The sequence below is a fragment of the Ictalurus punctatus genome, chromosome 8 (assembly GCF_001660625.3).
Source record: "Ictalurus punctatus breed USDA103 chromosome 8, Coco_2.0, whole genome shotgun sequence".
Taxonomy (NCBI): Eukaryota; Metazoa; Chordata; class Actinopteri; order Siluriformes; family Ictaluridae; genus Ictalurus; species Ictalurus punctatus.
In genome coordinates, this window is record NC_030423.2 from 26,584,673 (window position 1) to 26,604,315 (window position 19,643).

General features: G+C 40.7%; 1 protein-coding gene across 1 annotated transcript; it reads right to left on the bottom strand.

Annotated features, from left to right (window-relative positions):
- Positions 1-7,571: 7,571 nt before the first annotated feature.
- Positions 7,572-18,518, bottom strand: cnot6b (CCR4-NOT transcription complex, subunit 6b). The gene is made up of 12 exons (XM_017475213.3): positions 18,188-18,518; positions 16,482-16,603; positions 15,729-15,915; positions 14,954-15,039; positions 14,734-14,838; positions 14,454-14,522; positions 14,151-14,308; positions 13,739-13,893; positions 12,402-12,556; positions 12,075-12,308; positions 11,655-11,857; positions 7,572-10,991 (listed from the first exon to the last, which is right to left on the bottom strand). The coding sequence occupies exons 2-12, from the start codon at positions 16,591-16,593 to the stop codon at positions 10,779-10,781; spliced, it is 1,677 nt and encodes a 558-aa protein (XP_017330702.1). The 5' UTR covers positions 16,594-16,603; positions 18,188-18,518; the 3' UTR covers positions 7,572-10,778.
- Between the last annotated feature and the right edge of the window lie 1,125 nt (positions 18,519-19,643).

A 19,643-nucleotide genomic window follows, 5' to 3' on the forward strand; every position in this document is an offset into this window, starting at 1 on the left:
TGGAATCGGATACAGATGTATTTCAAAACTTCTGAATCCTCCAGTAAGCACCATTAGGGCCGTTATCTGGAAGTGGAAGCAACATCAGTCCGTCATTAACCGGACACGCACAGGAGCTCCTCGCAAGATTTCGGACCAGGGAGTCAGAAGAATAGAATAGTCAGAAGAGTAGCCCAAGAGCCAAGGACCACTTGGAAAGAGCTCCAGAAACACTTGGAGGCAGCAGGTGCCATCGTCACAGAGAAAACAATAGGCAACGCACTCCACTGCTCACACTCATCCCGCAAGACTCCATTACTAAAGAAAAGGCATGCCGAAGCTCATTTAAAGTTTGCTACAACTCATTTAGACAAGCCTATGAAACACTGGGAGTGTAGTCTGATCAGACGAGAGCAAAATTGGACTTTTTGGCTGTCGTACTGCACACCATGTTTGGAGTAGAAATGGCACTGCACATCACCCTGAAAACACTACACCGACAGTGAAGTGTGGAGGTGGAAGCATCATGGTGTGCGGCTGTTTTTCATCACATGGTACTGGCAGACTTCATATAATTGAAGGAACGATGAATGGAGCCCTTTACCGGGAGATTCTTGAGAAGAATCTGCTGCCATCCACCAGGATGATGATGATGAGACGTGGGTGGACTTCGAGCAGGACAACGATCCAAAGCATACAACAAAGGAAATTCTCAATTGGTTTCAGAGAAAAAAAATCAAGACTTTAGAACGGCCCAGTCGATCACCTGACTCGAATCCAGTTGAACACGGTTTAAAGACAATATGTTTAGAAGAATGGACCAAAATCACACCTGAATACTGCGGCCCATTAATTTCTTCACACAGGAAGTGTCTTGAAGCCGTCGTTACAAACAGAGGCTTCTCCACCAAGTATTAAATACTTTTTTAGTATTTAGTAGTAATCTCAGCCTCACATCAACTTGAGGCCGACACTGCCATAAGAATTTTTAGAACGCAAACAAGCAGTGTTTTTAAAAATTTAGAATCTCGTAAGTTTGGTTAGTAAAGGATTAGTAACGGATTGTGTTGAATCTGCTTTTTTGGGGGGGCTTTCTTGTGACGCCTTATATACATAAAGCTCAATGTTTAATTGCATTGAATCATTGGTTCAGTGACTGGTTCAATATGCATTGCGTCATAACAAAAGGTAAATAGCAGTGACATTCACAAATACTTGCTGCAGATTAAACCCGATGAAGGAAAAAATATCTGCTACAGCTAAGCATATAGCTACAGCTATAGACTTTGTTTTGTTTGAGGATGTAAACTCAGGTCATATAAGCATTTTTCTGTTATGAGCAAAGAAACAATCACAATGCTGAATGAAGGAAATCTCTCACTGACAGCTCTTGTGTTTGTTTCTACTAAAGAAGCAGGAGCTGTGGCTTCCAACCGCTTGGCCTGGTTCCCATCTGAGGGCCGAACCCACTGTAAATCATGTGTGAGGAGACTAGGTCATGTTTTCCATCGGTGCCGGCATGAACTGCGGTCAGATGCAACAATAAAAACAGTCGTAATTGGGGAGGGATGGAGCATGCGAAAGAGGCGAGGGGGAATACATCTGCTAACGCTTACCGAGACGTCTCGCTGCCACGTCAGAACCGGAGCTCGAGAAAGCTCCAAACAATCAAAAGCCATCCAAATAATGTAGAACAAATGAGTGAGAAAACGTGGCACAGGCTACTGCAGGTCTCTCAAATAAAACACGATGCACAAGTGGAGAAAACCTCATAAATCCAAGCGAGAAACTTCGACCAAGGCACTCCTTCATGGAAAGATCCGGACTTCACAGAACCGCATTCAGTTCAAAGAATTTGCCAATAAATCCACGCTGACTTGAAAAGATTTCTCCACACACCCACGTTTTTATGGTTCTCACCTGTTTCACACCTGTGCTGGATCGAAAAGTTTTCCAGAGTTAAATTAAGGATCAGAATACCGTTAACCCTTATTTATTTATTTACTTACTTACTTACTTATAAAGGATGAAGCTTCGTCATCACACTTTTTTTTACAAAGCTCATGGCACCTGTTTCATTACTTCATTCAAATCTACTCATTTTGCCACTATTTGTCATTCATTTTACTCAAACTAATGAATTAATTAGCTCATTTAATCGATTATCAATGACATTATTTTTGCTCAGGATATATTACACCGTGAATGCACCTGGAACCCATGATGCAAAATGTAATAACTTATTACACTTATATACTGATGAATTCTTGAATATGATTGGTCGGAAGGTGTAGATTAATTAAGCCATATTGCACGCACAAGAGTGCGGTTATAATAAATATTGCTGTTGCTATTGCATGCTGATATCCATTCATATTGCGTAACTGACATTTCAGGCACGGTATGGCCAAAACGTTTGGTTTATTTTTGCTCCTCGAGCAGAAATCGATCCCGAAGAAGCCCCGCTCGATGATAGCACGTCGGCTAGCTGGCTAGCTAGCTCACATCGATTTGTACGTTCCCGTCGAGATGCTTCCCGGTGAAATCGGCTTCCGTTCTTCCTTCTCTGATGCGCTTTCGTATTTTAAGTCAAAAGTTATGTATGTGAATGATGTATAATCCGCCACGACGTCTGATGACGTCGCTAACACTACACAGTGGAACGTCCCAGTGGGTTTATACTAAATATACTTACCGTAAACACTCTTGCAAAGCTGCTCGTCCAATCAAATTAGTGGACCGGAACGAACTTTGAGAGTAATTCCTGCTGTACGTAACTCACAGGTTTACATTAATGCGCTTGTTCTAATATAACTCTATGAAGAGATGTTTAGGCTGTTTAGTCTGGTGAAGGAATGAGTATTTATATCTGTTGTGGCAGGAACTAATTTGTAACTATAAATGGATAAAAAGTATGACGTGTCATTCTTCAAAGGTACACTATGTAACCCTTTTTTTTTTTTTGGGGGGGGGGGGGGGGTTTTCCATAATAAACATAATGAGTAAATACATCATAAATCCATCTTCCAAACCATGTTTTCGTCTAACTCTGATTCACTAAGATTAGCCTATTAGAAGTAGTTATATTTTAGACCTGTTGGCACGGCTTTCGCGGGAAAGCTGCGAAAATCTATCTTTCCATCTATCTCTTGAGCCTAGTAGCGAATGTTTTATGAGCAGTAGGATAATCTCTTCGCTTTTTTAGATATAAGAATATAACAATTCACTTCTACTCCAAGTAAAACACATCTGCCACAAACCCGTACCACGTTTGACCTCATCAGACTAGCAAACCTTATGCTAACGACTTTTGTAACGTCATTCATATTTAAAACATCAATGTTTCTGACTAATCAGAACCAGAGGCGTTAGCTGGACTGTTACTCACGCGGGGCTGAGCCCAGATTCTTCTCCATGCATTTGTTCCAGTTCAGCTAGTAGCCTAAGTTTAGTTTTATAGACGCTGAGGTAACTTAGCCGTCAATGAATGACATGATCGGAAAAAGTTGGATTTATTATAAAACGTGCCTCGGGTGTTGTCGCTGTGTGTAGGACTACCAGACGGATAAAATATCAAACTGTTCTAACTAGGCTAGTTTGGTGTCGCTAGCCAAGAGGAGGTACAGCTAAGCTATCATTGTATGGGTTTAGCTGCTACACAGCCATGTAGAGTACATTATCTTTCCTTATACTCTGCTCATATCATGTTCACGTAAACTGGAACTCATCTAGATATTTACCAAGCCAAAGCACGACCAAGCACAGTGTTCTTCCGCAAAATGCGATGCAGTTTTATTTGTTGTTTTTTTAATAAAATAAGGCCAGAACTTACATAGTGTACCTTTAAATGAATACAAAATAGTAATCATTGGCAAACTGTTGTGTTATAAGAGGAATAGTACACTCCATGGCATGCTGCTATTGGACAATAATCGACTTCAGAGTGGTAACTATGCCGACTTGAGTTGCTTCGCAGGTCGTTTTATTATGAACTCAAAAAAGTACCTTTTTCCGGAGACGGTATTTGAAAGATCATTTTGTAAAATCCAAATGAGCTTTACAGATCTTTATTGGAAAGGGTTTAAACGATGTTTTTCACGCTTGTTCAATGAACCATAAACAATTACTGCACACGCACCTGTGGAACAGTCCTTAAAACACGGACAGTTTACAGACGGTAGGTGATTAAGGTCACAGTTACAATAAGTTCGGACACTAAAGAGACCTTTCTACTGACTCTGAAAAACACCAGAAGAAAGATGCCTAGGGTTCCTGCTCACCTGCGTGAACATGCCATAGACCTGCTGCAGGGAGGCATGAGGACTGCAGATGTGTCCAGAGCAATAAACTGTAATGTCTGTAATGTAAGACGTCTAAGACGGTGTTACAGGGAGACAGGAAAGACAGCTGATCGTCCTCGCAGTGGAAAATTACATGTAACCGTGTGTCCCACCAGACGTGATGGAGAACTTACAAATGCTTCAGTGGAAGTGTGGAGGAACATCTCACAGCAAGAACTGACCAATCTGGTGCAGTCCATGAGGATGAGATGCACTGTAGTACTTAAAGCAGCTGGTGGACACCACATACTGACTGTTACTTTTAATATTGACCTCCACTTTATTCAGGGACTCATTATTCCATTTCTGTTCCTCAATTGTCTCGGAAACTTCTTCAGTTTATGTCTCTATTGTTAAATGTTTATATGAATCCAAATATTTACACACGTTAAGAAATTTGCTGGAAATAAAGGCAAATGAATGTGGGAGGAGGTTTCTTTTTTTGCTGAGTAATATATGTGTGTGTGTGTGTGTGTGTGTGTGTGTGTAGTAATAAGCTCTGAAATCTCTTTACCTTATTGATGACCTTGCACAATTATTATTTTGAAAACATCTGTGAATGCTAGATGACTCACTAATGAATGTTTAATTGCATGTAGTGTTGCTTGCCTTCTCAAGGCCAATCGCCACGCTACCTGTAAATATGACTTCTGAGTTCAGACGTCTTTTTCTGGACACATAGCACCACCTTGTGGAGCTGTGGAGATTGCGTGTACTAAACTAACACTTAAAATCCAGTGGTTGTCCATCATCTGACATCGGACAACCTTACATGGATTCGTTTCAAATGTCAAAGTCATTCAGATCCTCATGCTTCCGACACATAACCTCTGAGATCTGACTTCACTTGTTGACTGATGTACCCCACTCCTTGACAGGTGCTACTGTAACGAGATAACCACTGTTACTCACCTGTCACCTGTCAGTGGTTTTAAAGTTATGGCTGATGGGTGTATAGTGTATAAATAAAAACATTAAACAAATTAACTTATTGACAAATTAACACCTCAACATTCTATTTTAATTCAACCGCAATTCCGAAAAAGTTGGGACAGTAGGGAAAATGCTAATAAAAACAAAGAGGAGTGATTTGTAAATGTACTTTGACTTGTATTTAAGCAACAAACAAAAAAAAAATGGATAAAGACAGGGTCATTTGATGTTTTATCAAATCAACTGCATAGATTTTTGAAGATAATGTTTATTTTGAAATTGATGCATGTAACACGTTTTTAAAAAACTTGGGACAGGGGCAATTTAGGACTAATAGCGATGTGAGAAGTTGAAATAAGAAGCTGATGTGAAACAGGTGAGGCGATCATCTAATCAGAGGTATATAAGGAGCCTCCAAAAAAGGCCTAGTCCTTCAAGAGCAAGGATGGGTCGGGGCTCGGTGATCTGCCAACAGATGCATCAGCGAATAATCCAACACTTTGAGAAGAACATTCCCAAAAGATAAATCGGTAGGATTTTGGGCATTTCACCTTCTACAGTGCACAATATAATTTAAAGATCGGGTCAAATCTCAGTGCGTAAAGGGCGAGGCCAAAAACCACTTCTGAATGCGAGTGATCTCCGATCCCTCAGACATCACTGTCTTAAAAACCGTCATGAGTCTGTAATGGAGATCCTGACATGGGCTCGGGAATACTTTGGTAAAACTTTGTCAGTCAACACCATTCGCCGCTGCATCCACAGATGCAAGTTATGGTTTTACAATGCAAAGCAGAAGCCATACATCAACATTGTCCAGAAGCTCCGCCCACTTCTCTGGGCTCGTTCTCATCTGAGATGGACAGTAGCACAGTGGAATCATGTTTTGTGGTCCGACGAGTCGACGTTTCAAATAGTTTTTGGACAAAACAGCCGTCGTGATCTCCGGGCCAAAAAGGAAAAGGACCATCCAAGCTGTTATCAGTGTCAGGTCCAAAAGCCACTGTCTGTCATTGTATGGTGGTGTGTCAGTGCCCATGGCATCGGTAACTTGCACATCTGTGAGGGCAGCATTAATGCAGAAAGATAAATACACATTTTGGAGCCACATATGTTGCCATGCAGAGCAGGACAACGCCAAACCACATCCTGCCCGGATTACAAGCGCATGATTGCTTAAGCAGAGAGTACGGGTGCGAGCATGGCCTGCTGCAGTCCTGACCCGTCTACGATTGAGAACGTGTGGAGCATTATAAACCGCAAAATAATGCAACGAAGTCCCCATACGGATGCGCAGCTGAAGAAAGAATTGCATAATGGATGAATGGGAGAAAATTCTGCTCGCTAAACTTAACCAACTGGTGTCTTCACTCAGCGTCCAAACACTTAAGTGTTATTAAAAGAAAAGCTGATTACACAGTGCTAAACAGTCGCCTGTCCCAACATTTTTGGAGTGTGTCGCAGTCATCAGATTTGAAATGAGTGTATATTTTCAAAAATCAATTAAATTCACAAAGTGAAATGATGTGTTTTCAATACACTACAGGGTGGAAGTGGACTTGCAAATGACTCTTTGTTTTATGCATTTTCCATACTGTCCCAACTTTTTTGGAATCAGGGTTTGTATCATCAACTGAAAACTAGACGTATTTTTATATTTTTATCCTCCAAAACCTACACCAACACTAGATAGATAGATAGATAGATAGATAGATAGATAGATAGATAGATAGATAAGCATCCTATTCAGTACACTGCTATGTGATTTGGAACAAAGCCCAAGTTTTCCTAATTGCTTTAACAAGCTAATAAGTAAAAAATCCAGTTTAAACTGGTTGCAATGCTAGGTTATGTTAGCCTAGACTGGTAGCTAACGTTAGCTGACTTGCCTGATAAGTAACCAATATAGCTTTTCATTTCAAAATTCTCATTAGCATGAAGTAGGTGTTCCACTTCTAGTTTTTGGGGTTTTTCTGATTTAGCACTCATGTAAATTGATTTTATAAAGTGGAATGGTGGGTAAAGATTTCATTAAACAACCCCCGCCATTAGTTAGTTAGGCAAAGACCAACGGTCAAAATATTTGTCCTAAAAACGGCCATGAGCTTTTTGAGAGCTCAAAGAGTCGACTCTTATTGATGAGCTGAATCAATTGATCCAACTTACTCAAGCTGAGACAAAAGGTGCTTGGGCCCCTAAAACCAGCTCCAATCTACTTAGAAGATATCCACAAAAAAAAAAAAATTAACCACTGTACACACACACACACACACACACACACACACACACACACACACAATGTCTTTTGTAGAAAGAAAATAGGCAATACACATTTTATTCACACTTTACAAAAAGCTACTGAAATCTACAATACCTTCAGCAAGTCAAGGTCATTAACGGGGGGGGGGGGGGGGGCATGTCATTTACAATACATAAAAACGATGTGAAACGTTGCTCAGAATTTGAGTTAAATGTACTGGTTTATCCTTACTGCTAAAAATTGTTTACAATTCCGTGACCAATTAAGAGCTAAAGAGAGAGGTGACTGAATAATTCCCGTCAGTTCATCTCGTGTCAAGTGCTAACTGATGCAGCATTTCGTCTACTTTCTAAAAGCGTAAGAAAAAACATGATACAGATGAAACCACAGAAAGATTCACAAGACTGGAGTTTGGTCCTAAAGCTTTGAACGTATCGAAGGAGATGCTGAGAAGAAAAAAAACGAACCCAGAACGAGCCCCCCCCCCATCCCTGTCCACTTCAACAAAACGAAGTCAAAGAGGGGAATCTAAAGCGAAATGGCTTCATAGAAGAAGAAGAACGCACCACGTGGCACTACACAGGAAAAAAATATATATTATAATAATAATAATAATAATAATAATAATAATAAAGCGTATGACCAGACTAGAGCTATTACAGCGAGACACCAACAGAACCAGTAAGGGATTGTAAAGTCAGCTCGGGTTATACGGGGGGGAAAAGGAGAGACCTACGGAACGTGTGTGGAAACAAAACGTCGACCGACGAGTGGAGTTTCAAAACTAGGAAAGATATTCAGAGCCCTACCACAGACGCTTTAGCTACAAAAATAACTTCTTTTTTTTTTTGTAATATTACAGACCTGATTCCTTTGCGTAGTAGAGTAGTTCAGGAAAAAAAAAAGTGTTAAGGGAAAGAAGAGAAAAAAGAAAGAAAGTAATCACATACAACTTCCAAGGTGTTCGAAAGGATGAGAGGTTGTACAGGTGTTCACTGGTAGTGCAAGATAAGGACACACCGAGGCACAACGCGGACCTCTACCACGCGGCAATTTGACGTACGTCGAGGAATTAACAAGAAGAAACCGGAAAAAAAACAAAAAAATAACAAAAATGTCACTGAGTGCAAGAGTGTGGCAGTGACACCTGGGAACAACCTCTTCAACCTTTTTTTTTTTTTTTTTTTTTTCTTCTGTTTTGTTTTTTTAAACAAGCTGGTAAATTTGATTCCTGTGTTTAAAAATTGCAGTCACACTTACACAATACAATCTTTTTTTCTTTTCTTTTTTTTTTTTTAAATAAAAATAAAAAAAAAATCAAAATAAAATATCATAATTTATCCATATTACAAAAAAGAAAAAAGAAAAATATGTGTGGGGAGGAAAAAAAAAAAAAAAAGAAAAAAAAAGTTCTCTGTGTGTGGCTCATATACAATCAAGTAAATATTAAAGATTAAATGTGTGTATACACTTATAAAATCACTGGGGGGTTGGGGGGGGGGTTGGTTGGGAGAGAAAAGAAGAAAGGAAGAAAGAAAGAGGAAAAAAAAGGCAAAAAAAAAAAAAAAGCCCACAAGGATGATTAACGACTGGGCGGAAAACTACTGGCCGCAAAAGACAGTGCTACACACCTTGAGAAGTTACGAGCGGTTTGTGGGAAAAAATACGGAATGTTCTCCACTTTTCCACAAAACACAGTGAACGGATGCTGGTTGAATACAGACCCGATGAAGTCTTCTTCCCACACCCACATCTCTCTTTCTCTCTATATTATATGTCTATCGCTCTCTCTCTCTCTCATATTATATATATATATATATATATATATATATATATATATATATATAGATAGATAGATAGATAGATAGATAGAGAGAGAGGCAGAGAGAGAGCAGATATATATATCTACACATACATACATACATACATACATGCGCTCTCTCTTCCTCATATATATTTCTCTCTCACTCACATATATATAGATAGAGAGATAGATAGATACATAGAGATTATAATCTTTCTATCTCTCTCTCTATATATACATCTCTATAGCTCTCTCTCCTCCACCATGTGGGTACGTCCACAGTGACCTCACATCCAATGTTTTCTAGGAGCTAAACATTTCCAGGTGCATAGCTCAATCGCAATAACAAAATAATAATAATAATAATAATAATAATAATAATAATAATAACAACAACAAAGTTACCGGGTAACCAGTGATCAAGCCGATGCATTCAAACGAATTGTTTGCGTCGAAGAACAGAATTTCATTGAGCCAATCGATCGCCATGCTAGTAAACCTTTCGGAATAAGTGCACTGGAGGATTGGATTTTTCATATTTAAGCTCGTATAAAAAACATTTGCCACGGCTTTAGCTTTAAAACGGTTGAGAATATTGCACCGTTCAGGAGTGAACACGTGACGGCTCGGGCCACTCCCGTTAAAAAAGACTGGCACCCATTTAAGCGGAACGCACGCTTTCCGGAGCTTCTCTAAAAAGACGCGTGTAAGAACCAAAGCTAAAATCCGAGCACACACACACGTGCGTGTATATACAAAAAAAGCATAACCGGATGTGAGCTATTGCTTGTCAGATATTCGAGTTGTTGTTTTTTTTTTGTAATCCGTCTAGGGCTTAGAAAGGAACGAGGAGGTTTAATGCACTTGGGTGAGGATTCAGGAATCATTGCTGGCTTGAGATTATTAAACATCTGACTGCCATTGGCATTATGACCTCCGTTTCCTTCAGCCCAGACTTCCTTCGAGTGCATGGGACACGTGCGCCGATCACAAACCTGGCTTCACGTGAGAGCTAAACGACACAGATTCTGCATCCTGACACGAGACCGCATGCCTACAAACTACTTACGCCTTTTGTTTTGTTTTTTTCGCATGAGAACGACGATACCGAAGCAGCGTGGAAAAGTAGTGCTCGAAACAGAAACCCATGCATACGACTAGAAAACAACTACAAAAGACAAAGCTTAACGAGAGACTGAGAAACCGAGCCTCTTTTAGCGTTTAGAAGCAAATTTGGTTCCATCGAGTAAACAAGGAAGGAAAAAAAAAAAAAAAAAAAAGTCATGAAATAAAAGATTTTTTAAAAATCTAAAACTTTTTTTTTTTTTTTAAAGAAGCACAAAGTAAATGGCGTAGTTCAGAGGTTCGGTCGTTTTCAGTAAGTTGCCAGAAGAACGTGTCAGAGGTGGGAGTGTGCAGCGCCGCCCCACCCCTCACGGTGACGTCTCAGAGCGGGGTGTGACTACCTGCGTGCAGGCAGGTGCACCCCGTTGATGGGGGCATGCTGGGGCAGGAGCAGCTCCAGCTGTGCAAACAGGGAGAAGTGGTCCGACGGGATGTGGGGGTGCGGGCAGCCACTCACGTTGTTCTCCAGGAGCCAGTCGTGCTCCAGAGGTCCCAGGACACCCAAAACGTTCAGCTGAGGCTCAGAGCAGAAGATGTAATCGATCACACCCTACAGAGAGAGGAAGGGGGAAAAGGGGGTGAGATGGGAGGGGGGTTAGAACAGCAGTATGTTTAATAAGCAATTTAAGGAGTAATTTTATTACTCTCATACTCCAATGTTTAAAATGCCACCAATAAGTCAGTTAATAATCTTACTGCAATCTCAATTAAAATGATCATCTTTTAGATTAGAATTAAATTAGAGCCGGATTATATTTCACTGGTTGAAAGAGACGGAAAATCTGTTTACACGTCACGCTCATGTGCGTTACAGAACGTGCTTGTATATGTATATTTTATATACACACACACACACACACACACATATTATATATATATATATATATATATATATATATATATATATATATATATATATATATATATATATATATATATATATATATATATATAAAAGGTGCTTTTTAAACAGAGCTGTTCATGTAAACAGTTCACTAGTCTAGACTGAGCACATGCACAAAATATAAACATCTGCACGAGCTCACATTAACGGACTTGAATATGAAGGCAGTCCTGCTGAACCACATGGCGCTTCTGTGTCATAATAAAGTATGACCCTCCCTCCTTATCAATCTCTTAATAATAATAATAATAATAATAATAATAATTTTAAAAAGCTAAGCGTCAATGTGCAAGATCCGATGACACTGACCTTGAAGTCGAGGGTGTAGTTGGTGTAAGGCATGAGCCCATTCACGTAGGCACTCTTGAGCTTGAAGCCGTGCGTGATCCTGCCGTTGGACGAGCTGTTCTTGCCATTGCAGTTGAAGTTGGTCAGACTGTCGCTGTAGCGCAGCTCTTTAAAGTCTTTGTGCGTACAGTCCACCCCGCCTGTGCTCAGGAATTCCACCACACCTGGAAAATACAATCATTTCTCCAGTAAGGAAGGAGTCTCCAGTGTCGGGGTAAGTGGAAAAGTAAATATATTTCCTCACAGAACTATTAAATAGCAAACTAGCACAGAAGAAACTCATTCTAATATGGTTAACAGAGAAGAAAAGATAGCAGCACTACACAAGGATGTAATATACACGAGCATTTCTGAGGCATTTAATTCAATAACAGGACAAACCCGAGTCAGGCAGTGAGTTGAGATCAGCACACAGCACCAGAGGGATAGCGTTGGTTTCTCCAGATATGGACGAGAGCTTGAGGCTGCGTGAGGCTTTGTCCACGATGTTCTTCACCTCAGAAAGGAACATCATGGTCTGGACCAGCTTCACGTCGGAGTACTCCGGGTCCCAGTGCATGTGGGCATTGGCCACCAGGAGGAGCTGTTTCTCCAGGACATGGAAAGACTTGCCCGCTACAGTTTTCACGTGGAAAAAAAGATAGCAAAAGAAAGTTAAACAGAATTATAACCGAACGAACTCGAATGATTTATTTCACAGAGACTCACGTGTCATCTCCATCATTTCCCTGCGTAGCTCCAGCAGCACCGCCACCCCGATGTTGTCCTTGGTCATTACACGATTCAACATGGCCTCCGAGCCCTCTGAGTTAGCCATGGCCAGCTGATTAAACTCCACCGTGTGCTTCTGCACCACACTGAACCTGAACAAAACACACGAGCAACATGTAATTAAACCTTCAAAACATGTATGACCTTCAATACAAGGTCATAATGTAAAACATAGTCTGACATGATGGGAATCATTCGGTAGTTTAAGAGTTCCACTGGAGGAGTCTTCATCCTTTTTCATTAAGGGTGTGAATCTCCCTTTATCAGACAGTATCATAAACATCTCAATACGTAGTATTTAATACAGTTAAATATTGTACAGTAAAAATATGATTCAATTCGGCAACCATACAATTAAATTCAGCACCCATACGATTCAATTCAGCATACATGCGATTCGATTCAGCACCCATGGGATTCAATTCAGCACCCATGTGATTCGATTCAGCACCCATGCGATTCGATTTCGCATGCATACGAATCAATTCCGTAACCATACGATTCAATTCAGCACCTATTTGACTCACCACCCATACAATTAGATTCAGCACACATGCGACTCGATTCAGCACCAATGCGATTCGATTCAGCACCAATTGCGACTCGATTCAGCATCTATTTGACTCACCACTCATACAATTAGATTCAGCACCCATACAATTCGATTTAGCATGCATACAAATCAATTCTGTAACCATGCGATTCAATTCAGCACCTATTTGACTCAAAACCCATACAATTCGATTCAGCACCCATGCGACTCGATTCAGCACCTATTTGACTCCCCACCCATACAATTAGATTCAGCATCCATGTGATTCTTTTCAGCACTCAAAACAATTCGATTCAGCACCCATGCGACTCGATTCAGCACCCATATGATTTTCCTTTTCGCCCCTAATTTTTATACATTAAAATAGGGTTCTCAAACTTTTCTGATTCCACAGACTCCATCAGTAGAGACAATAATATTCTGGCTATTTATTGGGCTTTTTTCCCCTAAATGACGATGTTTATTAATGAGTTATTAAGGTTTGGATTAAACCCTTTTGGATCAAGTGACCAGTCAGACCTGCTAATAACGATAAGAACTCAATAATAAACATAATAACTGGAAAAATGTGGTTTGTGATTTCCACCACCAGAATGCTATGCTTCATGGACAACACGCATTAGTCCATGTATTCGTAATCAGCTGGCGAGTTCAATCAGGCAGGACACTGAACTCATATGAACATGATCATGCTGAAATGTGAAAAACCGATTGTACGTACTTTTCGGTCTTGTAGAATATTGCACATCCGTCCACGTGTTTCCTGTCTGACTCGGACATGGTTCTGGCTCGGGACTTTGGACTGAAGAATCCATCATATCCCTGCGCTTTCAGCTCCACCAGGAAGTGGTTATAATACTGTTCTGTCTCCACTTCCTGAACAGAAGAAAGCAATGGATTTGAGGGACAGCATCACACAATATAATAAACCTGAATATTAAAATTATGCACCTTACACTATACACTGGATGTCCAAGTACCAGGATTTTATAGTGCTTTACAACAATGAGACAGCTATATAACATCAGGAATAAAACTGTTGAAGTTTGCTGTTATAAAAACACTAATCGTTAACTACAGTAACTCAAATCATACCACCCATATTATATTATTATTTTTTAATCAGATGGTACCTGTAGGCTGATGATATCAGCATTGCAGCTGAGGATTTCCTGCATGATGGCCTTCTTCCTGTACTCCCAGTTGAGAGCCCATGGAGGGCAGTAGCCGTACAGCTGGCGTGTGGCGTACTTATCGCACAGTACGTTATAGCACATTACTGAGAACACGGCTGTGTGCAAAGACACGGAGCGGCGTAAACAATAGGCCTTTTCTTTTACCGTCTGCCAACCACCTGTTCAGTTAACGCTTAAACCACTGGCACTGAACATGCAAATCCACAAGCAGTGTAAACAAATCGGATAAGAAATGAGTACCTGCAGGCCTGACTCTCTCCGGCTCCTGCAGTACAATCCACGACCGGGACGGCGGTTGCTCAGTTGATACTAAAATAAATAAATAAATAAATAGATAGATAGATAGATAGATAGATAGATAGATAGATAGATAGATAGATAAACACACACACACGCACGCACGCACACACACACACGTGTGTGTGTATATATATATATATATACACATACATAGATACAAACACACTTCGCTTCGTTTCCAACTTTGAAACGTCTCAACAGCCATTCTGAGAAAACCTACTGCGTTTAATAGCACCGGCAAGATTGTCCAAAAGGTAGTTCAGCAGTCGGCGGGTGCCATCTGGTTCCTGGTAGAGGCTCATGAGGTCCTGTGCGAGTGGATTTCCTGTGGAAGGAGGGACAGGAAGCAGAAATGTGTTGCTCAACATCAACATCAACATCATCATCATCATCATCTGTATCATAGTGGAGGCTTCAGGATGGAGAATAACCACGCTCACCTTTTAACCCCAGTGTTTGTAACTGAAACAATTTCCCCAATTCGAAAGGTAGAACCCGCAACTGGTTGTTATTTAAAAGCAGTTCCCTGTGGAGGACACAGGGAAATGGACACTTTAAGACAAACGGGCCACTTAAGAGAACTCGCAGCCTAACCAAATGTTTTGACTCGTTGTGGTGGTATTTATTCATTTATTATGATACAATACTGAATGTGTTAGATTGATTCGGAAGATGTCAGTTAATCTTCTATAACAGCAGCTCTGACAGTATTTCGAGCTCCAAATCACAGGGACTTGTATATATTAATGGACTTGTTCTAATACATTAACCTGTCAGGTGCTCTGTAAGGAGACTTATTTAACTCATGGAAGGAGTCTCCAGATTCAGCGCTTTGTAACAGTGGGAGGTAAAGCTGAAACTAGGTTTTCTGCTGCTGAGGAATTTCTTTTTTGCGCTTTTCGTAGTAAGATGCGCTTTCTATTTCTTTTTAATCATTAACTTCGGGGGGCTTGGGGGGTGTAATTCCACGACATTAAATGTAACTATAAACTGAGAAATAGCACAACTTCTTGGTCTTTATTAAAGAATAATACACTTTAAGTCATATTGTTATTGCGGTTAAACAATCAACGACGGGAAACGTATTGTATTGTTTACTCATAACCAATAAATATTTGATTCTCGCATGATGCGAATAATATGTACAAAAGATAATAATAACGTCAGCACTCAGACAGTCAGGTATAAGAAGACCGTCTAGGCCACCCGGCTCACCTGAGAGACACCATGTTGCCGAGCTCAGCTGGCAGGCTCCTGATCTTATTGGACGACAGGTCCAGGTGCACTAGGTTGTGTAGCTTGGCAATGTCGGGGGGGATACGTGACAGCGAGTTGTCACTGAGGTGCAAAGCGGTGAGGTGTGTGAGCGACCACAGGGCCGAGCTTAGACTCCGCACTTTACCTGAGACACGAAAAAACAAAAGCAGAAGAGGATCAAAACTTACCTCTCATGCCGACTAATCACGTTAAAACCGCTGCCTTAATGCAGCCCGTTTTGATCTAAAACGTACCTGATTTACTGCCTATACAACTAGTTTCTAATTCGTCACGGCTACGTCAGCTACTACCACTTTTAACATAAGGAACAGTGTGTTAGTATGTAATACGTACCGGTGAGGCGTGTGGTGTCGTGTAATACGTACAACTGCTTAAAAAACACGGCAAACAGATCAAACACTGCCCAGTGAACATGTAGCCGTGGATGCTTAGTGTAAATCTGGACTAATTTGATCATTTGGAAAATAATCCTAACATATAAACTCTTTCATAACACTAGGGATGATTACATCCCATTATAAGAAAACATCGGTATGAACAGGATAAGGATAATCATTTCCAGTCAGTCACTAATTACACTGCGTAACGATGATGATCATAGAAATGTTCTTATCGATATCATGATATTGTCGTATCGCCGAGCCCTTATTAACATGTCCGGTGCAAACTATAAAATAGATTAGCACTCACCACTTATCTCAAGCTCAGCCCAGTGAGATTTTTTCCCACTTGCTGCCTCTTCGCTGGTCATTATCGTGTACATCCGCCGGGGATCTGGCGGCTCATATTTCTCCTTGGGCATCCCTGGACCACTGAGGAACAAAACAAAAACGTTTATGTACACTACAGAGCGCAGAGCTGTCTCGTATACTCATCAGGTGGAAATAATGTGGAACCAGAGTTCATGTCCAAACTCAGGCGTAGCTCAGATCTCTGAAAGCTCTGTGTAGGATTTCTAAACTCTCTCACACCTCAGCGCTGTTGAATTCTGAAATATGACTGGTCACAAGCCGAAGATTGTTCTCGAACAGTAACCGCAAACAGTAATTGCTGTGGTATAACAGGGTTAAAACATTCCATGACATGCCGTTATTGGAAAATAATCAACTTCGAGGTGGTAACAGTAACGCCGTCGCTTGGTGTCGGGACATCACACCGACTCGTCCTTGATTAACGTCCGATAACAGCACAGCCCGAGTGTTTTATTCCTTACTTAACTTACCTTGCTTTCGTTACACAATTTACTGATAGAAGTTTCAGACTTCTTATATATTTTTTTTGTACATGACTGAACTTCAACATCACTGCGTGGACAATAAATACCCGAGCTTGTTCCATCACTAAAACTCTGGGGAAAGATAAAAAAAAAATTCTAACAAAAATAAAACGTTTAAAACTCTTTATATTTATTAAGGTCTTTGTTTTTGTTGGTTTGTGAGACAAATACCAGAAAATCACAAGAGTTTGCAGGGAATTCTGTTCTTATTCCTGGATAACTATAATTTTATGAGCTTAACTACTCCAGTACGTCCTGAATATCATATTACATAGATACATATCTCATTAGAAGTGAAAATATTTGTTTAAAAAGCCATGTTTTTAAACCAATACGTACAAGAAATAGTCACAACACGGAGTGATAACCGAAACAGCTGTTTACTTCATGAAGCTAGTTTATTTATTTATTTATTTATTTAGCTAACCTTCTTTAATTCACTGTTCATAACTTACACACACACACACACACACACAAAACACCTTAAACAAACAAGAACGCGAACCGCAAACTAAAAAAAATAACTAAAAAAGCGTTTATATGCGATTTAATTTCACCTAAATTAACGTTACGTAATTTAGCTAATCTTTAACATGCTAGCGCTGCGTCTGATGAAGCTGCTAGCATCTTGGAGTTAATGCTAATGCTAACATAAAATAAAAGAAAAGAAAATAAACACTTTCGTGGAAATTCGAAGAGACTCGGAAAGACATTTCAGCTTTATGTTGTTTCATATTATGTAAAATAAAGGACAAAATGCCCGGTCTTAATTTATGAAGCACATATATACATATATACATTAATTTATATAAAAGTAAGGTCTTGCTAGTTAGCTGCGGTTTAATGACACCGACGCGTAGATTAGCTTGCTGCTAACATAGCTATCGATTTCTGGAGCCAGCTGCAAAAGCATAAACAAACTGCAGTGGATTAAACTGCTAGATTATTGTTATTGTTCTAATGTGCGTGATTTGTGCGTGTATGTGGAAAGTATCTTTACTTTAATGTCTTTCCATGGTTATTGACACAAAGAGCTAGCTAGTTGAGTAGCTAAAGAGTAAGCAGATCACATCTAAACGGTGTTATTAAATGCTAAATGTATACCGTGTTTGGAGATTACCTGTAAAAGCATACCAAGCCCCTGCAGTGAGTGAGCTCTGTGTCCTGGTTTGGGCTCGGTGTGTACTCGGTTTTTCCTCTGCTGGATTAAGGATACAGTAAGCAGAGCAGCATGATGGCGTGTGGGTGCTGTTATTTCTGCCTGCATGGCACTGGAGGAAAGGAAGCTCGCTTTAATTGAGCACAATTCACCCAGGTGCATCTTCATCATCAATCATCATCATCATCATCATCATCATCATCATCATCGTCCCTCTAGAGCTGCTGCACATTCATAACTGTGTGCACTGATTATTTCTAAGCACATCAATCCTTTCTGTTCATGCACACACACACACACACACACACACACACACACACTGGAAGGTCAAACCTGACTTAACAGGGGTTCGTAAACTTTTTGGACCTCCTTACATAACTATTCACATAGTTATATTTACTGATGTACAAGTTCGCCTTCATCTTCACGTTCAGTTATACAGGTCAGGGACCCTGGGGATTCAGAGCATATCCCGGGAACCTATAGGCGTAGGTGGATTAGTGGTTAGCACGTTTACCTCCGGCATTGGGAGTTCGAATCCTGTGTCCTTGCATGCTCTCCCTGTGCTTCATGGGTTTCCTCGAGGGATTCCGGTTTCCTCGGAAAGTCCAACGACACGCACTGTAGGCTGATTGGCAGTTCCGAATTGTTCGTAGTGTGTGCGATTGTGCCGTGCAATGGTTTGGGTGCCTCGCCTTGTGCCCCTGGGATAGGTATGGAAGATGGATGGATGGATGGATGGATGGCCGGGATGCCAGTCTATCACAGCACACACATGCATTCACACCAAGGGGCAATTTAGAGTCACCATTCCACCCTTCAGCAGGTTTTTATGGAGTGGAAGGAAACCAGAGAACTCCAGAGAAACTGTACGCTCTTTATCTTGGTCAGGGTTGCGGAGGATCTGGAGTCTATCCCAGAAACACTGGGTGTGAGGCAGGAATACACCCAGGATGGGATGCGAGGACACTATGCAGGACACACTCATTCACACCCAGGGACAGTTTATCATAACCAATCCAGCTACTGGAATAAAATATGGGGGCTGGGAGGAAACCAGAGAACCCTGAGGAAGCCCATGCAGACACGTGTAGAACGTGAGGCGAAACATCGTATAGACGGTAACCCGAGCTCAGAATCAAAGCAGGGACCGTGAGTCACCAACGCTGTTTATTTTCCACCCGAGACTCAAAAGCAGTCACACTTCCATCTTAATCTTCAATAAGCACTTCATCTTGGATAGGGTCACGGTGGATCCTGAGCCTGTCCCAGGAACTCTGGGTATGAGGCAGGAATGCACAATACTCTGAATAAGTTTGCAGCCGAAAATGTGCTTATTATAACTAACACACTTTAACTGCGATTGGAGAAAATGGTCTTGCTTATATTTCACTGATTTGGGTTTTACTTCAGGGTC

What these genes read in the sequence shown, in the direction of transcription:
- cnot6b (XM_017475213.3), bottom strand. Translation starts at nt 16,593, where the DNA reads ATGCCCAAGGAGAAATATGAGCCGCCAGATCCCCGGCGGATGTACACG. An exon ending in GGAGAGAGTCAGGCCTGCAG is followed by an intron (nt 14,309 to 14,453) that starts GTACTCATTTCT and finishes CTTTGCACACAG; the next exon opens with CCGTGTTCTCAGTAATGTGC. An exon ending in ATATTCTACAAGACCGAAAA is followed by an intron (nt 12,557 to 13,738) that starts GTACGTACAATC and finishes TGTTTTGTTCAG; the next exon opens with GTTCAGTGTGGTGCAGAAGC.